This window comes from Fukomys damarensis, unplaced genomic scaffold (assembly GCF_012274545.1).
Source record: "Fukomys damarensis isolate Sample0158 unplaced genomic scaffold, DMR_v1.0_HiC HiC_scaffold_35, whole genome shotgun sequence".
Lineage (NCBI taxonomy): Eukaryota > Metazoa > Chordata > Mammalia > Rodentia > Bathyergidae > Fukomys > Fukomys damarensis.
Genome location: NW_022900947.1, coordinates 19,153,077 through 19,175,272, shown reverse-complemented (window position 1 = coordinate 19,175,272; position 22,196 = coordinate 19,153,077). Strand labels below are relative to the sequence as shown.

Genomic DNA, 22,196 nt, shown 5'->3' with positions numbered 1-22,196 from the left:
TTATAAATTACTTGACTAACAATTATACAGAGTAAAAGTTACATCTTACTATTAATATAGCAGATTAAGTTTTATGGTTTTCACTGTAAATCTAAATTCATTTATAAATGAATGAATGAATGAATGAATGAATGAGCTCAGTGGTGCCACTGCCTGCCTCCCAAGCCAAAGGTCCTGAGTTTGATCCCTGTACCAAAAACATAAATAAATTAATTCATTTCACATCTACCTAATTTTTATGGTGTTTATCACCAGTGCTTCCATATCGTAAAATAAAAGGAAAATCTATCTACGGCTAGGGTGTTATACAAGAATTTTGTAAACTAAGATGTAAAGTATCAAGGAATCTATGCCTACTTAAAAAGCCCAAAACAATTAATCTGGCAGAATATAAATGTGATTTAAAAAAAATAAAGCTTAACCAAATTCTCTCCCAGAAGACACACTAATTTCTTATAGGGTATTTTTAAAGTACAATAGCTACTAACATTTTTAAGCTTTGTTAAGATTTAATTAAAATACATGAAATGTACTTATTTTAAAGTGCACAATGTGGTTAGTTTTGGCACTGGCATTTGGTGTATAACCACCATCACTACAGTTGAGATATGGGCATTCACAATTCCCAAAGTTCTCTTTATCTTTGTAATCCTTCTCTTGCCTCTCCCCAGGCCAAGAAAACAGAGATCTACTTTCTGTCATTACAGGTTAGCTTGCATTCTCAAGAATCTTACAATAATTTTTTACCTCATTATTTATTCATTTATTCATATATTTTTACCTCACATTTTTAAAAAATTAAGTACAATTATCCTGATATTTACCCATATATCAAGAGCTCATTCCATTTTTACTGCTGAATACAAATTTGCTGTAGACCATACTACACTTGGCTGACCCATTCACCTGTTGCTTGATATTTTAGGTATGCCCATACAGCCATTAAAACTAAAGCTAAAGTGAACACTTGTGTTCCAGCCTTTGTATTCACAATCCCATTTTACTTGGCTAAATATACAGGAATAGCTAGGCCATACAGTAGGAGTATGTCAAACCTTTTAAGAAAGTATTAACTATTTTTCCCAAATTAATGTATGATTTTGTATAACCAATATCAGTGTATGAAACTACTACTTTGGTTCCACATGGTCTGATTAATCCTTTAAATTTAGATAGAGTAGTATTTCAATGCTGTAGACAGTATGTGTCTCTGAAAAACTCTTTATGCTGAAACTCATCTGCAGTGTTGAGGTACCTGGAGGTGGGACATTGGGAAGAGATTAGGTCATGAAGGTGCAACCTTCACAAATGAAATTAATGCCTTCTCCCATCTGCCAAGTAAGGACACAGAGGTGTTCAGGAAGCAGCCCACTCACGTGTCACATCTGCTGGTGTCTTGACTGTGGATATCCCAGTTTCCAGAAAAATGAAAAATAAATTTGTGCTTTATACCTACACAACCTATAGTATGCCAATAGAGCAGCCCTAAGAGACTAAGCAACATTACATGTGACTATCATAGTTCCATATTTTAAAATCAGGCATTATAAGTTCTTGTTCTTTTTCAAGGCTATTTTGGCCATTCTAAATTGTCTACATTTCCATATGAATTTTAGAAACTGCTTGTCAAATGCTACCACAAAAGCCTGTTGGGTGTCTACCTGGGATTGCGTGAAATCCACAGATCAATTTGGCAAGAACTGACACCAAACTGACAAAATTAAGTTTTTTGCCAGAAAAACATTTACTTAGGAATCCAAGTTCTCCCAGAAGTGTCTGGTAGTTTTCAGGGGGGAATTTGGCACCTCTTTTGTCAAATTTACTCTAAGAATTAGATATTGTTTGATTTTATTGTAAACAGTACTGTATCTTAACTTTCAATTTCCCATCAGTTTTTAATAGTATATAGAAATACAATTAATTCAGTTTTTTATTTCTATCATATATCTCACTATCTTGCCAAATTCACTTATTAGTTCTACTGGCTTTTAATAAAGATTCCATGGAGTGGTCTATATACATGATTGTGGAATCTGCAAATAAAGACAAGTTTTATTTCTTCCCAATTTGGATGTTTTTATTTTCCTTTTCTGGTCATACTCTAATGATTAGAAACTCAAGCACAACATTTAACAAAAACAGTAAGAGTGGACATACTTCTTTGTTTCTGATGTTAAAGGAAAAGGATTCAGGCTTCCCATTACTAAGTATGATATATTAAACATTATTTTTCATCAGTGTTCTTTATTAGGTTAAGTTCCCTTAGTTTGCTAAGAATTGTCAAGAATGAATGTCAGTGTTTTCTAAATCCCTAAAAAAAGACCTTTTTTTAAAAAAATCACTTTTTTGTTAATATTCCTTTTTTGTTCTGTTAATATATTGAATGACTGTTTTCCACTTTAAGATAAATCTCAGTAGGTCATAAATATATTGTGAATTTCATTTGAAAATTATTAAGACTTTTTCGCATCTTTGTTTATAATGGATATTAGTCTATAGATTTATTTTCTTGTAACATCTTTGCCTGCTCATAGCAACAGGGTAATACTGTCCTCACAATGCACTGGAAAGTATGTCCTGCTCTCTAACTTCTTGAAGAGTATAAAAAGGGCATGCTTTTGTTTTCTTATACTTTGGTAGAATTCAACAGTAAAGCCACTTAGGCCTATAGGTTTGTCAGAAAGTTAATAATAACAAATTCAGTTTCTTTAGATACAAGGTTGTTCAGGTTAGCCATTTCTTCTTGTAAGCTTAGATAATATGCTAGTTTCAGGGAATTTTCGCGTTTCTTCAAAAGCTTTGAATGATTGGCTTAGTGATAATCACCTTTCATTTTTTGATCCTAGTAATGTATACAGCATTAGATTTCTAAGTAGCATGATTGTGCTTCTGCTCAAAAGATTTCTTACAGCACTGTATCTCAGGTCTGTTTGTGATGAATTTTTTTCCATTTTTAATGTGTCCTTAAAGGCTTTCTTTTGCCTTTAAGTAGAGAATTCTAGACAGCTATTTCAACACTTTAAAAAGCTCAGGTTCTACTTTCTTATCCACAGCAAGTTTCAGAAAAAAACCTGTTGCTGTCCTCATCTTTGTTCTTTTGTAAAATCTGTCTTTTGTCTCTGTTGCTTCTAAGATTTTCTCTGTAGCACTAGTTTTAAACAAATTGATTATAATGTGCTTCAGTGTAGCTTTACCCTTGGGATTCATCGAGTTTCCTGGATCTGTGGTTTTAAAGTTTTTAATGAAACTGAAAAATTTAGGCCATTATTTCTTCCCATATTGTTTTATTCATACTGTCTCTTTCAATGATTCCACTCACATATATGTAAGGACACTTGAAGATAGACCACAGCTTACTAATGTTTGCCCTTTTCCTCAGATCTTTTTCCTTTGTGTGCTTCATTTTAGATGCTTTCTACTGCTATTTCTTCAAATTCAGTTACTGCTATTCTGAAATCAAACTCATCAAGTATATTTTTTATCTTAAAGATTATTCTTATCTCTACTAATTTGAATTGGCCCTTTTATAAGTACATATCTTCCATGGCTTTACTAAACTTATTCAATCTCTCTAGCTCAGCCAGTAGGTAGGCCCTCATTTGTTTCAGAAACAAAAATCATATCCCAATATACACTCACAGCATCTACACCTCCTTTTGTGCTACAAGAGTTGAGTTAAACCACAGAAGCTATGTCAGAGAATATAAAACACCATCTGGCCATTTTTCGAACAATTAATCTTAGTGCCCCGAATATAAAGACCATAAGTATGATACCCACTGTATATACAGAAGAGAAGTATAGTAACTGTTTTAATGTCATTCCTGACGTATCTTGGTTGCCTTTGACATTTTTCATTATCGTTATTTTTCTGCTTCTTTGTTTGGTGAATTTTTTTTGGTAAACATTACATGGCTTTTTTATTGAGCTTTGTTCTGTACATAATTTCATAGTTTGATCTTTTCAATTGTGCTTTATGTAATGTGAAAACAGTATCATTTAGTCTAGGCCTAATTTTTAGAAGGATTCTGAGTACTTTAGGTGATACCCTGCGAATTATGACTTTTTAAAAACTCCATCCACTGAAAAAGGTACAATTCATCAATTCATAGTCCTAAATGACTTTCAGGAACTGTTTTCTCTAAATTGTTCTGGATGCTTTTTTCCCTACAATAAGTAGTTCCTTCACATACATGTACTGATCGATACTAGGATGAACATTAGAAGAGTAGCTCCGTAGCTCTCCACAGCTCTTGGGGTTCTTTCCTCTCTGGGTCTCAGCCCTGTGAATTCATCTCTCTTGGTCTCCATACATTCCTGTCTCACGTGGATGCCACCTCCCTATCGCCTGGGGTGGAAACTCTCAGGGTCAAAGCAGGGACAATCGTGGGGCTTATCTCATTTGCTTCCTGTTTCTTGGGAATCACTGCCCTTCATTGCCTGATGTTCAATATCTTGAAAACCACTGTTTCATGTATTCTGTCCATGGTTTTTAGTTGTTTCAGGATGGAGAAGTCCAGTTCCTATTACTCCATCTTAGCCTAAAAGCTACTAAACTTTTCCAAAGAGGGAAAAAACCACTTAAAGGTTAAATTATGGAAAAATCACAGTAAAGTAGATAAGGTCTACTGTATTACTGTATATATTTAGGGAAGAAAAAAATTTCCTTATGGAATTTATCATATTGCTTACTTTTTACAGATATATCCATTAAAATAACTGTCATCAAAATGTATCATTAGAAGCCACTTCAAGTAACTACTGATAGTAAGATAATTTACCTTCTAAGTTTTAAATTTCAAAATGCCTATATATCTAAATATAGCAATTCTATTCATCATAATTTATTAAACAGATATATAAAAACAATAGAAATATGTTTACATGGACCTACAACTTTGTTTTATCTAAAATATTTATATAATGGGTTTTAAAAATGTTTTTAAATTTTAAGGAAATGGAAAATTGGCAAAAGTAGAAATAGTAATTCCTAGTCACTGAGGCTCCTCAAATTTTAATGTTTTATCATACTATTTGCATGTTACGTTTAAAACATTTAAGAGCAATGCAGGCATGACACTTTATCCAAAATACTACAACAATGTTATTTCTTTTAAAAATCACAATGCCATTGTCATTGATAAAACAACTCTGCTCTAAATATTTTACTCAAATTTTGCCAACTGTCTGACTAGGGCTATTAACAGAAAACATGTCAACTCTGGCTTCATAGCAAAAGAAAAAAAAAATCCTGTTTCGGATCTATCTATCTATCTATTGGACATTTATTTCTATCACTTTGGTCTCCTTAATCTGGAGCAATTCCTCAGTCTTTGTTTCACATAATCGCATGATTTTTGAGGAATAAAGACCATTTATTTTATAGATGTCCCTTAAACCAAAAGTGGTACTGTGTCTTTGGGATGCATGTGATATGTTTGTCACCATTAACTTAGATTACTTAAAGGTGGTGGTGGCTGGCATGTTTGTGTACTATCATGGTACTATTTGCCCTTTTTAATTGTCAGGACTCACCTTGAGGCTATACAAATGCTTAACTTTGTTAAGTCAGTAGTTTAAGTGACCACTAATAATTTTGCCTGATATTATCACTATACTTCAACTGCCCAATAGAGATTTCCATAAATCTACATTCTTTCTACATTTGTTAGGTGGTTCTTCTATAAGGAAAAGTTACCCTATTCCTCCATTTATTGACTCATTCATATAAATAATTTTATATTTATATGTAGAAGGAAAGACAAATTATTATCTATGCACTAAGATAATTATCTCACTATAGGTTGAGTATCTGTTTTCCTAAATGCTTAGAACCAGAAATATTCTGGAGTCCACAATTCTTTCAGATTTTTGGTATATTTGACAGACCAAGGTTTGAACATCTCAAATCCAAACATCCAAAATACTTTAAGAGTATAAAAGTTTTTTGAGTGCTCTATCAGCACTCAAAATGTTTCAGATTTTGGAGTTATTTTAGATTTTCAGATTTCTGGATTAGGGATGCTCAATCCGCCAGTACAGACTTCTACCTTGTTGCTTGCTTTTATGAGTTTTAATCTATTGCATCATTACTTATTTGCTGATCAAGGTGTTTCAGATTCATCTGATGATCATGGTGCAGGAGTATCTTCACACTGTCTCCTGTGTTCTTCTGGCAAGTGTTCCTCATTCTTTAGCCACTTCCCGTTCTAATTATTGCACACCCACAGGATGATCAAAAATTGCATATTTTAAAATTTATTTTATAAGGTAACAGGAAGTCTAAAAACAATAATTCTATCACATGTACTCAATACAAGAATCAACTGGTTGAAATGACACCTGTAAGTGACACTCAGGACAGTCAATACCTAACAAGTAAACAAAGACGCTCTTCCAGTAACACTAGGGGTAAACTGTTAGGTGGGTCAGTGGAATAGCTTTTTAAAATTTTATACACACACACACACACACACACACATTTTTTAAATTAATTAAGTTTATTGGTACATTCCATATACATGTAGTAATCACATTCATCATAGGGAATTTGTACTTGTACGTGATATATCTTGATTCTTTTTTGGCCCATTCTCCTACCTTCCCTTCAAGCCCTCTTCACCTCCTTATTTACAAAAGCTTTGCTTCCATTTGTTTCCTTCTTTTCTCATTTTCTTTTTCTTTCCCATCCTTCCTTTCTCCTGGCCCCCCTTCCTAGTACCCCTGGCCATTTGAATATTTTCTTCCTATTTCACACTATCTATTATACATTTTGGTTCTCATTTACACTTATAGTTTCTCAGACCAGAGAACAATGAAGTATTTATACGTTTGGCCTATTTATTTCACTTAACAGTATGGCCTCAAGATGCATCCATTTAGCTATAAATGTCTCAAGTTTATCTTTATGGCTGAGCAGTATTCCACTGCATAAAACACTACATCTTCTTTATCCATTGGTTGATGGGCAATTGGGCTGTTTCCAAGATTTAGCTATTACAAACTTTGCTGCTATAAACATGAGCAAATATCACTATGGTATGATGCTTTCAATTCTTTTGGGAAGATACCAAGAAAGGGAAAAGGTGGGTTAAATGGAATCTCTAGTTTTAGTTTTTTTTGAGAACTCTCCACAGTGGTTGTACCACTCTATAATCCCAACAGTGGAGACGGTTTACTTTTTGCCCACAGCCCTGCCAGCATTTGCTATTGGTTGATTTCTTAACATTATTTCTGGGGTGAGATCATAAAATCTGTTTTGTTTAAAATAGGTAAAAATCTTGTTTTCTTTAAAACTCCTTTCTAAGAGCATTATTAAACCTTTTCAAGCCAGGAATTTAGTTCAGTGGTTCTACTGCCTGCCTCACAAGCACAAGGTCCCAAATTCAGTACCTGGTATCCCGCTCCCAAAATCTTTTCAAGCCTCACCTGTAATCAAATAATTATGACTGGCTAAACACAGCTAAATATAGAAAGCTTCTATAATACTGCCGACCTTGTTACAGTCACTATATTATAAAAAGAACTGCTTGAAAAGGTTTCTTTCTTTCCTTTTAAATGATATCCTCATACATTTTTTTTTGGAGAGAGAGGAGAAATAGGAGGTAGGAAGGATGAGAATAAAAGTCTGTAATGTAGGTACCAATATGGGAAAGATTCTTAATAGTACCTTCTTAATAAATGATAGGATCTACGCATACTCAAATTGGCTGAGTGAAAGCCTGACTAATACGATACAATGAAAAGTAATGGAAACAAACTCTTTGCAGATAGGGAGGGAGGGATTGAAGGGAGGGGAGGGGGATGGGGAAAAATAAGAACCAAGATTGATTATGTGAAGGTACAAATCTCCAACAATTTATGTCATTATATTGTATACATCAAGTGTACCAATAGAATTAATTTTTTAAGAAAGAAAAAGAAAGCCTGACTAATATAATGCTTATGGGGCTGGGGATTTAGCTCAGTGGCTCCGTTGCCTGCCTTGCAAGCGCAAGGACCTGAGTTCAATCCCCCGTACCAATAAAAAACAAAAACAAAAAATACATATATAAATATATAAAATGCTTACCTAGTGAGTCGTTTAGGTGGAGGCCGCTCACCAAATTTCCTGGGGGGGTACAAAAGAAAAAGTATTTGTAAAAATGTCTCATAACCTCCATAGTTAGCTCTTTAGCCCCCATTAAATTTATGTCTTGATTTTAACCTCAGAGAAGAACAGAGAAAAGAGAAATCCTTTAGAAGTCATCTCAACCACAAATAACAAAATACACATTTTAAAATAGTTTTTAAACTAAAACAATATACCCTAAGTAGGCCTTGCACACCCACTCTGAGCAAGCAGTGGAGTGAGATGAAGATGACAGGCACCGCATTTTAGAGACACCAAAAAAAAAAACCCAAAAACAAACCCAATAACAACGAATCAAAAACCACAGTCCCTCATAATGAGCAACAGAGAAAAATGCTCTGAGCCCAAGAGGTGGTGTTATAGAGCTCACAAGTCTTTACCCCATGTCAGAAACCAGCATGCACTTTCTACACACTACTCTATTCAACCACTATAAAACCATTCTCTAAGGTACATATTGGCCTCACCTTAACGATAAAAAAAACAACCTGTCCCATCTCCTAAAATAAATGGAAGGCCACATTGAGAACACCCAGACTGAGAACTAGTCCAGAGTACGACCCTATGGGCCAGCACAGAGACAGGAATCACACCGAGCAGACAAGGAGAAAAGCACAAGCAAACTCAAGAACACATAATTCAGGTTCTCATGATGACAAAACACAGAAGGAAAGGCTCTAGAATAAGACTGGCTAAATTCAAATTCATGATGTGACATTCACCGGCTGTTTAACTGTGAAGTTACGTGACTTTCTCCTGATCTGCAAAAAAGACAGGTTGTTAAGGAAATCAAGTATGGTTTAATTTATATGCTGAAAATATACAGAATAGTGCTTGGAACACAGTAAGTGATCAATGAATGCTAGTAATTACCATTTTAAAGTTATAACTAGTTAAGCCAAAAGAAGTAAAAAAACTACAATGTTAACAGAAACAAGTGTATGAAGAATATGTGGTAGCTCCTGTTTTGATGACTCTTATTTCCTCTGTAATAGGAAAATGTGGTTTTCTGAGAGATGGTGAAGGCATGGCATTTAAAGAAAAATATAAATAAATGTTTTGTTTTGAAGTAAGATTTCAGTTCTAACAGGCAAATGACTTGTTCATAGCAGTCTCTATACTTTATTTGATGTTCCACAGGACTATTAACTTTGATGAAATCTTTAAAATCCCACTTAATTGATTTTTTTAATTAATGCTATATAATGACATTATGAGTTCATAATTGATAAAGGTATATAAAATTGAATATTTAAATATTTCCTTAAATATTGGGAAGTGGCTTTAATTGAAATAGCATAAAAGTTAGGAAGTGATTTAAGTTTCTGCAAGCTGAATTACTTTTGATTAGTTCTGATTCTATCCTGAGATACTCAATTTTTAAAAATAAAAAAATAAAACAATGTTTTAGTGATACCCTAGCAAGGTGGCTGAAGACCCCATATTTAACATACTTAACTATTGACTGTCTATGAATTACAGCTATGGAGTTAAAAGCAAAATCTATTCCTCAATCTTTTTCAACAGGTAAGATTTTTTAAAAAATCTTTGAAACTGATTAAAAATACCACTATTACATATAATTACAATGGAAATTCCTTACTTGGATAGGTACAGAGTATCTTACATAAACCCAAAAGTTGCCTGGAATCTACTTAAGGGACAAATGAAAGTCATTTCAATAATTCCATCACTCTTCCAATCACCATACTAACTCTTACTACTCAAACCACCAAGTACCCGTTGGTATTAGCACAAATTAATTACATAACTAGTAAGAGATCATTGTACCCAACATCGAAATATAAATTTCAAATGGGAGTTAGCTCAGTGGTTCCACCGCCTGCCTTGCAAGCTCAAGATCCCAAGTTCAATCCCCAGTACAAAAACAAAACAAAACAAAAGAAAACCATAAATTTTATTCTTCAATGCCTTGAAATTCTACAAAATTTAGATTACCAAGTAAATGTTGATTAAAACCCTTTTTAATAAATACTTATTAGATCAAGTCAGCAATCACATAGCATGCTCACGCAACATTATTTCTGACTCCATAGAAAAAATGAGTATGAGAGCTAAACACAACTGCCTGATGAACCTGGACAGCATTTTGTACCAAATCATGCATCATTCCACCCTTGTGCTGCCTTAAGGCTAGAAACATGGAAATATTAAGATCAAATTGCTTCTTCAGTGATATAATAAAGTGCCTTCAATAATTGTGTGTAATCTTGATCTTCCCTTTAATGCATAAGCCATGACATTCCTATTTATCTCAATTTATCTACTGGTTACTATATTTATTGGAGTAGGGAAGAATTCAAAAATTCAAAAAATATCTAGTAGAGGGCTGGGGATTTAGCTCAGTGATTCTGCTGCCTGCCTCGCAAGTGCAAGGACCTGAGTTTGCTCACTGGTACGAAAGCAAGCAAGCAAGCAAGCAAGAAATATATATATATTAGATTCACAATATATAATCAATGCTTGTAATCCAACTAATTTAATAAATCTTCATACGAAAAAGTGTCAAGTTATAACAAGATACAATATGTATCTGTACTTATCAAGACCCATCTCCATTACTAACCTGATAGATGACTAACACAAAACTTTAAGAATTGTGTACTACAGGGCCAGGGATTTGGCCCAGTGGTTCTGCCGCCCAGCCTCGCAAGTGCAAGGGCCCAAGTTCGATTCCCCAGTACCAAAAAAAAAAAAAAAGTCTAATACAAAAAGGCAGCCCACCTTTATAATCAGGGTGATTCAATAAAATTCATGATTTCATAATGTAGTGTGGCAATCTATCAGAAAAACAAGATATCTATTAACATGATCTGAACTGACAAGTACACCAAAAAAAAGTTTAGCAAACCAAATTTCAGATCTTGTGTAAAAACATTTTTTTCATAATAGCTATATAGCATGTTTCACAACATAAAAACCAAAAAGCAATACTAAATCCTTAAGTGCCCTAAGGACCCTTTTAAATTCATGAAATAAAGTGTTAAATCTTCATTACAACAAAGAATCACTACTATCCATTTTCTCTTTTGATAATTACAGACTGTCAATATCTTATTTACATGAGTAGGTTTCTCCAATTATCTGTATGCCATATAAATGTACTTTTAGTTAAACGTAATAATCCCGGCAAACCTTTAAAGAGAAAAGATTGATTCCAGAATTTTCAAAATAGCAAACAAAAATTAAATGGTACACTGCTGATTTATACCATGCTCTTTCCTTTTTTGCTCTGTGTTCTGGAGCCTTCTGCCGCAGACTGGGAGTGAGGTGGGACAAAACACCTGCTTGCTATTATTACCCATATGTTCATACGATACAATGGCTCAACAAAACTTATATTCTTCACTCTATACAAGCAAATTGACTTTACGTTAACCACTAACCTTTTGCTTCTCAGATAACTAAGATCTTATATTCAAAACAAGAATAACTACTGTAATGTTAATTACTCTAGCTGAATCCAATGTTATATACCAAGATGTGTGAAGATTTTTAAAAGTTGCAATTTATCATCAAAGCACATCCTACCTGTAAGTAGTTGTGAGGCTTTCCCATATCCTCCAATCCATTGAAATTTTCAAAAAAGTAAAATATTTGCCTACTCATTACATTCATATACACATACTTCACATACTTCCTTCTGCTCAGAGAAGATACTACAGTATTTCCTACCGTACCATATATGCTTCCTTATATGTTCACCAATTTGTTAAGGAAGTAAATGACCACAGATGTACTCAGGCCAAACAGGATAAGAGTTATCAGAACTTCACCATCTTTACACCTTTTGTGGCTAGAAGACACTTTCCATGACAAAACCAAATCAAAACTAAAAAAGGGAAAGAGGGGGAAAAAAACCTTCAGTACAGAACAATTTAGTAATTACACCACTAGAAAACAAAGCCAAACCCTGATCAGTCTAGAATACTGCCTCAGTAATAGTATTAGAACATAACTTTGGTGAGATTTGCAGAAGAGAAGTAGAAAAAGACACTAACAACTCAAATTAATATTTTTTTCACTTTACAATTGATTTCTTTTTATGAAAAAACAAATTTTCATGACCAAATGATAAGAGAATAACAGTTATAATGACATTGTGTACCATTAACTTCAAGGTAATTAGTACAAGACAAATCAAAAAGAATCTCACAAAAAAAGAAACATAAGAGAAATGTTTCCTTGAGTTAAGATAAACTATTAGTATAAATGAAACAAATTAGCATATATAGAGATTCCCAGCAGAATATGTAATTTGGGGAAGTAGCTGAATTTATTTCCTATTTTATCATTCTTCTATTTTGCTCCTTATTTATTTATATTTATGTATATTTTTCTCTTATAAGGGAAACCATGTGATATTTCATCTTGTGTATATGACTTATTTCATTAACGTTATGTTCTTAAGTTGCATCCATTTATCTATAAAAGCCTCAAGTTTATCTTTTTTTATGGCAATGTAGTACTTCATTGTGTACAAATACATTTTCCTTATCCATTCATCCATGTGTTGATGGACATATAGGCTACTTCCAACACGTAGCTATTATAAATTGTGCTGCTATTAACATGGGTCTGTATTCCCATAATATGATATTCTAAGTCTTTGGGGAAGATACCAAAGAGCAGGGTAGCTGGATCAAATAGGATTTGTACTTCTAGTTTTTTAAGGAATCTCTACATTAGTTGCACTAGTTTATATTCCCACCAACAATGTAGTAGAATTTTCCCCCCATATCCTTATCAGCAGTGCCTATTCTTAGATTTTTTTATGATACCACTCTTCCTTCAGTAAGGTAGTATCTCAGGGCAGTTTCAATATGCATTTCTCTAATGGTCAGCAAGGATGAGTATTTTTTCATGTATTTATTAGCCATTTGTAATTCTGAGAACTGTCCACTCATATTCAAATTCATAATTAAACCAAACCACATCAAATCTGATTTAAACAGATTTAAACAGTATTTAAATTTTACAGAGTTCCTAAGTACCAGGATTTATATATAGAAGAAAAAGTAGGAAGAAAAAAGAAGGCAGATTAATACTTTAATCTCCAACTATGTTTGGCTTCTTGTTTTTTAGGTTTCTCCAATATTACAGGTTTGGTTAATACCGTCTGTCTAAATATCCATACCTCAAGGATGCCTTTGGGTTAAATACGCAACAGCAATAAGATCTACTATGTAGATAGCACAAATAAGTTGTGACAGTATTGATCTCCATTAATATCTTATATGAAGACCTCATATGAAACTATGGCCTCAAAAATCTTTAGGGGGAACAGGGTGTACCCTGTGATAGAGCATGTGCTTAGCATGCAGTAAGCTCTGGGTTTAATCCACAGGACTGTACATTCTTCATGTATGAGCAAGTGTATATAATATGCATGCACACACACACTGAATGAGACTGAGATAAACTACATCAAATCCCTCTTAATATGATGTATCAGAACATAATATTGCTTTTGTGATATTGCTATTCCCAATAAAAAGAATCTGAAATTTAAAATGAGGAATAGATTCAAACAGTGGAACATGTTTTGGCAAAAAAACCTAAGGAAGTGGCCCAGATTAAAGACGACTCATATAACTGCACTATGTGACATATGTACAGAATGTCTTTCACTATAAAAGATATCAGACAATTGACAGAATCTGAATAAATCCTACAGATAACGGAATTGCATCAATTTTAATTTCCTAACTTTGATAACTGTACACTATTTACATAAGGGAACGTTAAAAAATACTGTAGTACGACAGACCTTATCTATGAACAATTCAGGGAAAAATGTGTGTGTGTGTGTGTGTGTGTGTGTGTGTGTGTGTGTGTGTGTCTTCAAAGAAGGATAGAGTAAATGTGGTAATGTTAACATCTGAAGAATGTGGGTGAACTCTGCAATATCCTTGCAACATTTCTGCAAATTAAAACTTTAGCAGAACAAAATGGACACACCCAAAGAAGCATGCATCTCTTAATCAAGATTCTGGCTTGACTCTGCTTGCTGCAGAATCTGGTGATGACAACCCTATCAAAAAACATTCGTGGGAGGTGGCTCTGTGGCCAGCTCTCTGGCTCAGCTTTTATATCATTAAGGCAATTATTTAAGAATTGCTTGCTGTAGATCTGAAGTTTGATAACACCCCAGGGTGGTGTACAGGTGAAGAAACAGGAACTGTCATATACCATTTGGAGTTTAAATTTGTCAAACTTTTTTGGAAGATATTCATTCAAATACTATTACATTCTTTTGACCTGGCAATTCAATTCTGGAAAATTTGTACACAGGCATATAACTTTTAAACTGTATACAAATATGCACAAGATATTCAATAAAGCATCATTTGTAGCACCAAAAGAATTTTAAAATCATGTGTCTGGTGGTCACATAGCACCTACCACCTATACATATGTAGACACAAAAAAGCTATTCAGAAAGTAGCATTAATTTTATGTATAACACAGACACACACAATCTACACACAATTATTAGTAGTAACAGTGAGCAGCAATAAAAATTCCACTTTGCTTTAGAATGCATTTTATAATCTGACAGATTTTTTGTCTTTACTAATTAACTTTGGCTTAGGTAAACAAAATGATACTGCATATTTTATCTCTCAACTGTTAGCCACTCAAGTACCAACTTTAGAATACGAATGGCTTAAAATAAAAATAGAGAAAATTAAGAATAAAAGCTGAGGTAAGAATTCACCCTTAAAAAGTCAACAAATTTCACCAGAGGAACCATTTTTAAAACTTTATGCCATACTCAAAGAATCAAGTTTATACACTATGAAAACCTACACTTCCACAAAAACAAAGTAACTTAAAGAAAATTAAGGAGGTTCTCATCTCAACCAGTGCTAATAACTTCTACAGGCACCTCACTTAGTCTTGTAAACTATATTTGAATGACACATATGCTTTTATGAACTTCAGTCATGGTTTCCTGATCTTCACAATTCTGTCTATCTTAGGTTTTGCCTTCAGCTATCTCCTCACCCCATGGACAAAGGCATGACAAAGTTGTAGGAGAGGGGCCGAGCTGTGTTCAGACCCGAAAAGTCTCACCTACCACGCAGGTGGTTCATGTGCAGCCATGAGGGAGGAGGCAGGTAAGTGCTGCAGAAGGAGCATGGACTCAGAGCTAGGTTGCTTAAATCCAAATCCTGACTTGAATGAAAAATCTAGAATGGGAAAGTTTTCCTCAACTGAAAACACAGATGAAAGTAAGTTTACATGGGTTCTTTTTTTTTTTTTTAAGGAATTCAAAAGGTTCATACATGTAAAGCACTGACAAGAGATGCTAGTACCAACTAAACACTCAATAAAACACTCACTATTCTTTCAATGTGGATTATTGAGTAATTTATAGAACAAATACAATGAAACTGAAATAAACATTACCTTAAAAATACATATAATAATGTATCTGATAAGGAATTAACTAACATCCACTATATAAAAAGAATTCCTATAACTCAACAACAAAAAAGGGCTGGGGTGTAGCTCAGTGGTAGAATGCTTGGCTACCATGCATAAGGCACTAGGTTCTATCTGCAGTACTGCAAAACGGCAGTAACAACAAAAAAAGCCTAATTGAAAAAAAAACAAAAAAACTTCTCCAACAAAGATAGACAATGCACAAGAAAACCTACTCAACATCACTAAACGCAAGTCAAAACCACAATGATATACTACACACCCATTAAGATGGCTATTACTTGACCGAAGTAACAGGGTTAAGAAGGATGTGGGGAAACTGGAACCCTTAGGTACTACTGGTGAGAATGTAGCATAGTGCAGCTGCTACAGAAAACTGTATGGATTATCAAAAAAATTAAGGTAATGACCTGCAATTCCACTTCTAGGCACACACCCAAAAGTGACAGCAAAGACTCAAAAAGATAGCTGGACACCAGTCTTTACAGTAGTATCATTCACAATAGGCAGAAGGTGGAAAGAACCCAAATACCTAGTAACAATGAATGGATAAACAAAATGTGGCACATACAATGAGATATTAGACTAAAAAGGAAAGAACTGCTAGTACATACTACACAGAAGAATCTTGAAGACATTATGCTAAATGAAATAAGCCAGACATGAAAGGAAAACAGTGTGTAAGTGTTAACTAGTGTAATCAAATTCAGATATAGAAAGCAGGATGGTGCTTATCAGAGGCAGACATGCCTGGTACTCAAAATGAACTCAATAAATGATAAATGAATAGATGAATGAGTACATGTTTCTTAAATATAGCAGCACTTATAAAATATACCTTGGGACAATGAAGAGACTAAATTCTTTCCAACTCTATCATTCCACAACTGCTATTAGGCAGAACAAAAATCACACATTAGATAATGGCAAGCTTCTGGAATAGAATATCATGCAATTATAATTTTTCCTTAATAAAAGTACACTTGAGAAAGTAGTGATACAGCTAGACCACTCACAATAGTTTAAAATATATGCTTGTTGACTTTAGATTGTTACTGATGATGAAGTACAAAAGTAAACAAATGCTATACCCCAAATGTGAACAAATGGGTATCAAAAAACAAGTATGAGAATGCTGATAGCACCATTAAGACATAATAACCCCTAAGTAAAAACAAACCAAATAATCAATGTCAAAGAACTGAATAAACTACAGAATAATCATACAACAAAGTACTGCTCAGAAATGAAATTAAACAAGCTATGGCTACATGCATAGTGTTGATTACCTGTGAAAGAAGGCAGACTCAAAAGGCATAAAATTATGTTTCTATTCATATGAAAATCAAAAACAGGCAAAAATAGCTTCTTGTATCTGACAGGACAGTTACCTGGGAAGGGTTGGAGACTAGGGGGCCCATGAAGCCTCTAGGGAACTGGTGGGAGGGTGTCTTTCCTGGTCTTTACTTCTTTATTTTCACATAAAATTTCAGAAGCTGGTGTTTTCCAGTCCTCAGCAGTAATATTTCAAAAAAATATGTACTTCATATTAAGTCAAACTTTTAAATAAAAGTCAAATATCAAGTTAAAAAAAGTGGTTTTTGCCAGTACAGGAATTGAACCCAGGGCCTTTACCCTGAGCTGTATCTTCGAACCATTTTATTTATTTATTTATTTACTTATTCATAGTATAATTTCAAGCCAGAGTCTCATTAAGTCACTGAGTTGCTCAGGCTGGGCTCAAATTTGATCCTCTTACCTCAGCCTCCAAAATAATACAGGCTTTCACCACGTGGCTTGGTTATTAAGTTAAAATATTTTATTCAATTCCTGACATAACTGGTCATACTTTCTCCATTTAAGTTCAACATCAGGCATTCCTACAGTTTTCTCTTTTATATGACAGGGAAGAAAATTAAGGTCAATTGTTTGGCAAACTATACTTCACATGGGTATTAACTCAGTAATTATTCAGGGTCATGGAAATATGCTGCATATTACTAGGATTCAGAATACTTCTACTCCTGATTTTATAACTGGCTTCCTTTGTTTATTTCACCTAAAACTGAGATGAGGAAAAAGGAAGGAGAACAGGGTAATTAATAGTTTTCCCAAGATTGTGTTCCTTTTGTTTTGCCATTGAAGTGCCCATGATGTGATAGATACTGTGCAAGACATTGGAATTCATAACAAGAAACATGGCCCCAGTCTGTATGCAGTATATCACAATAGCAGGCAGGTACTATGACACACATTTTGCATGAATATCTCACTTCCTAACCACATCAATCTTACAAGGTAGGTGTTATTATCCTCATTATATACAGAGGAAACCAGCTCAATAACTGCCTTGCCCAAGTTCACATACTGGCAAATTTAGTACAAAAAGTAACTAGCTTTTAAAGTTCATTGTTTTCCACATACTCTATATTAACACATTTTAAATTTCAGTTTATACATACAAATGTGAAGAGGGTGGCAGTATACTGATCCCTGTGCTAGGCTTATAACGTACGCTTGCTATGTGACACAGCAACATTTGGCTTGCTTCAGTGAAAAAGGTAAAAAAAATAAAATCTAAAGGGAAATCTGAATGCCTCCCAATTCTTCAACTACTGATTAACGTGTATACGGGTTAGAAGTAAATTTTTCTTTGATCACTGGAAAATGAAAAGTATTTTCTAAAGCTATAAATGCACAGAAATTGGAAATCTGAAGACATGTGCTGTAGGACCCATGCTTTCACTATTGCATGGATGTATGTGTCATAAATGTGGCACTACCTTTCTGAAATAATTACTCTTGTACTTTCCCTGCACAAAGAGACCACATTATACTGCACTGAGAATCCACATTATACTCGAGTCTCCTGACTTCAGTGTTCATAGTGATCAACGATAATTCCTCAAAGAATATTTTTCTGAATTAAAAAGGAACACTGATCCAATCCACATAGACTTCAGTATAATGAAGAAGTTTTCACATTCCTCTTTTTTCTGTTAGTAGAAATTATGCATTCACAGTACCAGTCCAACCACCATCAAACCATGATCAGTCAATTTTGTATCAGCCAAAACTGGTGACAGTCAGTTTGGTATTCTAAGCAAATGTTCCCTGACTTACAATGGTGCAAATGAGAATTTTTCTAGTTAATGATGGTACAAAAGTTATATGCCTTCAGTAGAAACTATACTTCACATTTTTTACCTTTTCTCTGACTAGTAGAATGTAGTATATTCTCTTTAGGTGCTAGGCAGTGACAGCAAGCCACACCTGCCAGTCAGTCCTGTGATCACAAAGCCAAGCAACCAATACTATCTTGTCAAACTATGTAGGTTAATGTATGAAATGTAAGTTTGACTTATTTTACCAGAAGTTGCCACTTTGTTAGCTGAGAGACATCTGTATTTGAATTCAGTACTGGATCTGCATTTTATTTTCCTTTCAAACAATAAACACAAATCAAGGCATTCATGGAGGACAGAGTTAACATAAGGTCTAGGGCCCAAAGCAAAGACTACTGCTTAGGTTTATATGAAGTCAAGCTATTTCAAGCCTGTCTCCAAGACAGGAAAACAAACATGCAAAGAAAAGATGGCAATTCCTATTTTTAAAAACAGATTAAAGGACACTATGAATACTCCACATGAGTAAATTCTGAATCAAAATTCTTATGTTCAGAACAGGGAAGAAATTTCCAAGCTATTTCATACAGTATCATTGTATAATAAAGAATTGACTTTTAGGGTCAGGGATTTAGCTCAGTGGTTCTGCCACCTGCCCTGCAAGCCCAAAGACCAGAGTTCAATCTCTGGTACCAAAAAAAAAAAAAAAAAAAAAAAAAAAAAATTGAAAATCTCTGGTACCAAAAAAAAAAAAAAAGAAAAAAAAAAAGAATTGACTTTTAGCTTAATCCTTAAAATAATCCTTTTCTTTTAAATTGTAACTTACTTTCCATTATTACATTACAAATTACTAATGAACAAATTTACCTTTGAGGTAAATTTAAACAACATTCAAGAAGCTGTCTTAGCCACAATTCAAAGCTTAAAGGATGGCTTTCTGCCAAAATGCATTTGAGCCATTACCCTATCAACCTGCCAATGCTTGGAACACAAGAGCAGGCCAAGGAGCTAGTATCTGCTCACTCAAGCTTCGAAGGAGGCTGTGGGGCTGTGAAAGGGGAATAAACCACAAAGAGGCCCCACAGTTGATGGTGTAAGATCTGACTACAAGCTCGGGTAGTATTTATATGCAGTCTAATGCTTCTATATCCATCAGAGCCTCTACTCAGCACATACAAGCAAAATGTTTGGAACTGAGGTTAGCCAGATCACCAAGCAGTAATTAAAAGATCATCAGGTACTTATAGTGGCAAAGTACTCCTAAAGGAGGGAAGGCCTTAAGGGTCTAAGTGAACTGACAGCAAACCTTTAGTTACCTGCTTTTAGTGACTTTAAAAATCACTAATTTTAGGGCTGGGGATTTAGCTCAGTGGTTCTGCCACCTGTGTTGTAAGCACAAGGACCAGAGTTTGATCCCTGACACTCCTCCAAAAAAAACTTAAAAATCACTAATTTTAGAGGCCACCCAGCTGAACAACAGTGTTACTAGTCTCCCACAGCTTTGCTGTAGATAACACTTCTAATGTGTGGGTCATGATAAGAGTTGCCTAGGTCACGAAGACCAGTTCTGATGAAACCACAACTCTTCACCTAGGCCCTCACAAGTGTCTAACCAGTGACTTCTTTGATATCAAGGGGCCAAAATGACCACCTCCAGACCATGTGAATGTCCCTATTTTCTGAACATGAATCCTAGGAAGAGCTACAAAGATTGATTATGCAGGTGCAAACCACTGATCACTTCCAACACCCTTTCCCTATGCTTCAAATTACCTTGTTGCACTATCTCATAAATATCCCCAGACCTTATCTTCAGGGAAGCAGATATGAGATCTGCTTGCCTTTCTCTACACTTGGCCACCTGGATACATTCTTTCTCAAAGTCCTCTGTTTCAATACGTGGCACACTGAGCAATGAATGGGCAGTAACAAAGACAAGGATAAAGCCTCCAGCAGGTGTACACTCAACTTCCAGGTTTGGTTCATGTGTGTTATGTATTATCTTGGTACTTCATTATGCTATAAACATAAATATGCAAATGACAAGGCTGTTACATTACAGAGTTAATTTACTAGTTTACTGTCTAGTTAAATGCTTTAAATTAAACTTTAATAGTTTTTCTTTAGAGATGAGCTTCATTTTATCAATTTTAATATTCTTCTCTCACCACTTCTGCATGTGTGTTCCTTAAAGATATAGTCTCCCCCATCTCCACAGTGCCAATATTCTACACCTTTTTCCTATTCTTGAATTCACCACAAACAATTCAGTGACAAATGCCATTAACTACATTTCTAAAATCTCTTATCTTCATTCTGATTCCATACTTAGACAAAACTCATTACCACTTACGCCCATAGCTTTCTGTACTGTCCTCATATAGCAGAGAAACAAGAAATAGCAACAGACAGAATATATCTACTTATATATGCTCTCATTTAAATCTCTTAACTGTGAGTAAACATTCAGTTATTAAATTATTTTAATCTACAAGAAAAGGCTGAAGCTCATAAAGTCACAGGTACTACTTCTGATCACACACGGATCATATTGAGGATGAAGCTAGAAAGTTCCACAGATAAATATATAAGGAAGTCAAACACAAATCACTTATCTTCCTTGCCTTTCTTCAAAGCAGACTTTTTCCTGTTTTCCCCTAATTCACTGGTAATGTCCATTTACTTTCCCCATTAAACAAACTATCTCATCTGGAAATTTATTTTCTGTAAACTATTTCTAAGCATATCAAAATTGTTGAACCCAAAGAAAAAATATAATAATCCAGAGGATATGAATACTGTAATAAACTGTAAATGGTACTGTAAATAAGCCAGGAAAATCTGTGTTAAAAGCTTTAGAGATTAATCAAACCCAAAAATCTCTGAATTACAAGCAACCTAGCAATGAAGAAAATGCCAACTTGTTTCCACAATAAACTGGACATGCAAAATGTATATTTTAGCCTGTACCTTTTATGCTAGCCAATCTTTTTAAAATGGTAGAATACACTTTAAAGACCTATGGTCAAAGACACAAGCTTGAATGAACTATAATTATACCAAATAATCTATTTAAAAGGAACACAGACAACAGAAACAAAAAATTATTACAAAATTGTAGTCTAATATTATTATTTAGATCAACTACTTTGAAATGAACAATTATAAACAGATCTGAAATGCATAGTCAATTCTGCAATGGAGGAAAAAAAACTTAAATGAGCTGGTTTTAACAGTACAAATCTTAAAGTAATGACTAATTTCCTCATCTCAATGACATTATTTTTCCCATGAGAATGCCCGACAGAGATACAGTGGTACAGGTTACTGTTACTTGCTCAAAAAGTAACAAATGTTGGGCCTGGAATTTAGCTCAGTAGCACTGCGCCTGCCTCCCAAGTGCAAAGAAAGTATCAAAAAAAAAAAAAAAAAAGTTCTTTATGAACCATGTTCACATTTCAAAAAAG

The 22,196-nt window shown here is 34.2% G+C and overlaps 1 protein-coding gene across 5 annotated transcripts in view; it reads right to left on the bottom strand.

Annotated features, from left to right (window-relative positions):
* The window catches only part of Rbpj (recombination signal binding protein for immunoglobulin kappa J region), a 97,388-nt gene that overhangs the window by 29,815 nt on the left and 45,377 nt on the right, over nucleotides 1-22,196 (bottom strand). For 3 of the 5 annotated variants that reach the window (XM_010608466.3, XM_033758821.1, XM_010608467.3), the window contains one exon: nucleotides 8,072-8,110. In XM_010608466.3, the coding sequence (XP_010606768.1) occupies nucleotides 8,072-8,110 (39 nt within the window). Of the gene's footprint in view, nucleotides 1-8,071; nucleotides 8,111-10,876; nucleotides 10,896-11,683; nucleotides 11,695-22,196 lie in introns of those variants that run through there. The other 2 variants (XM_010608468.2, XM_010608469.3) reach the window with 2 other exon arrangements.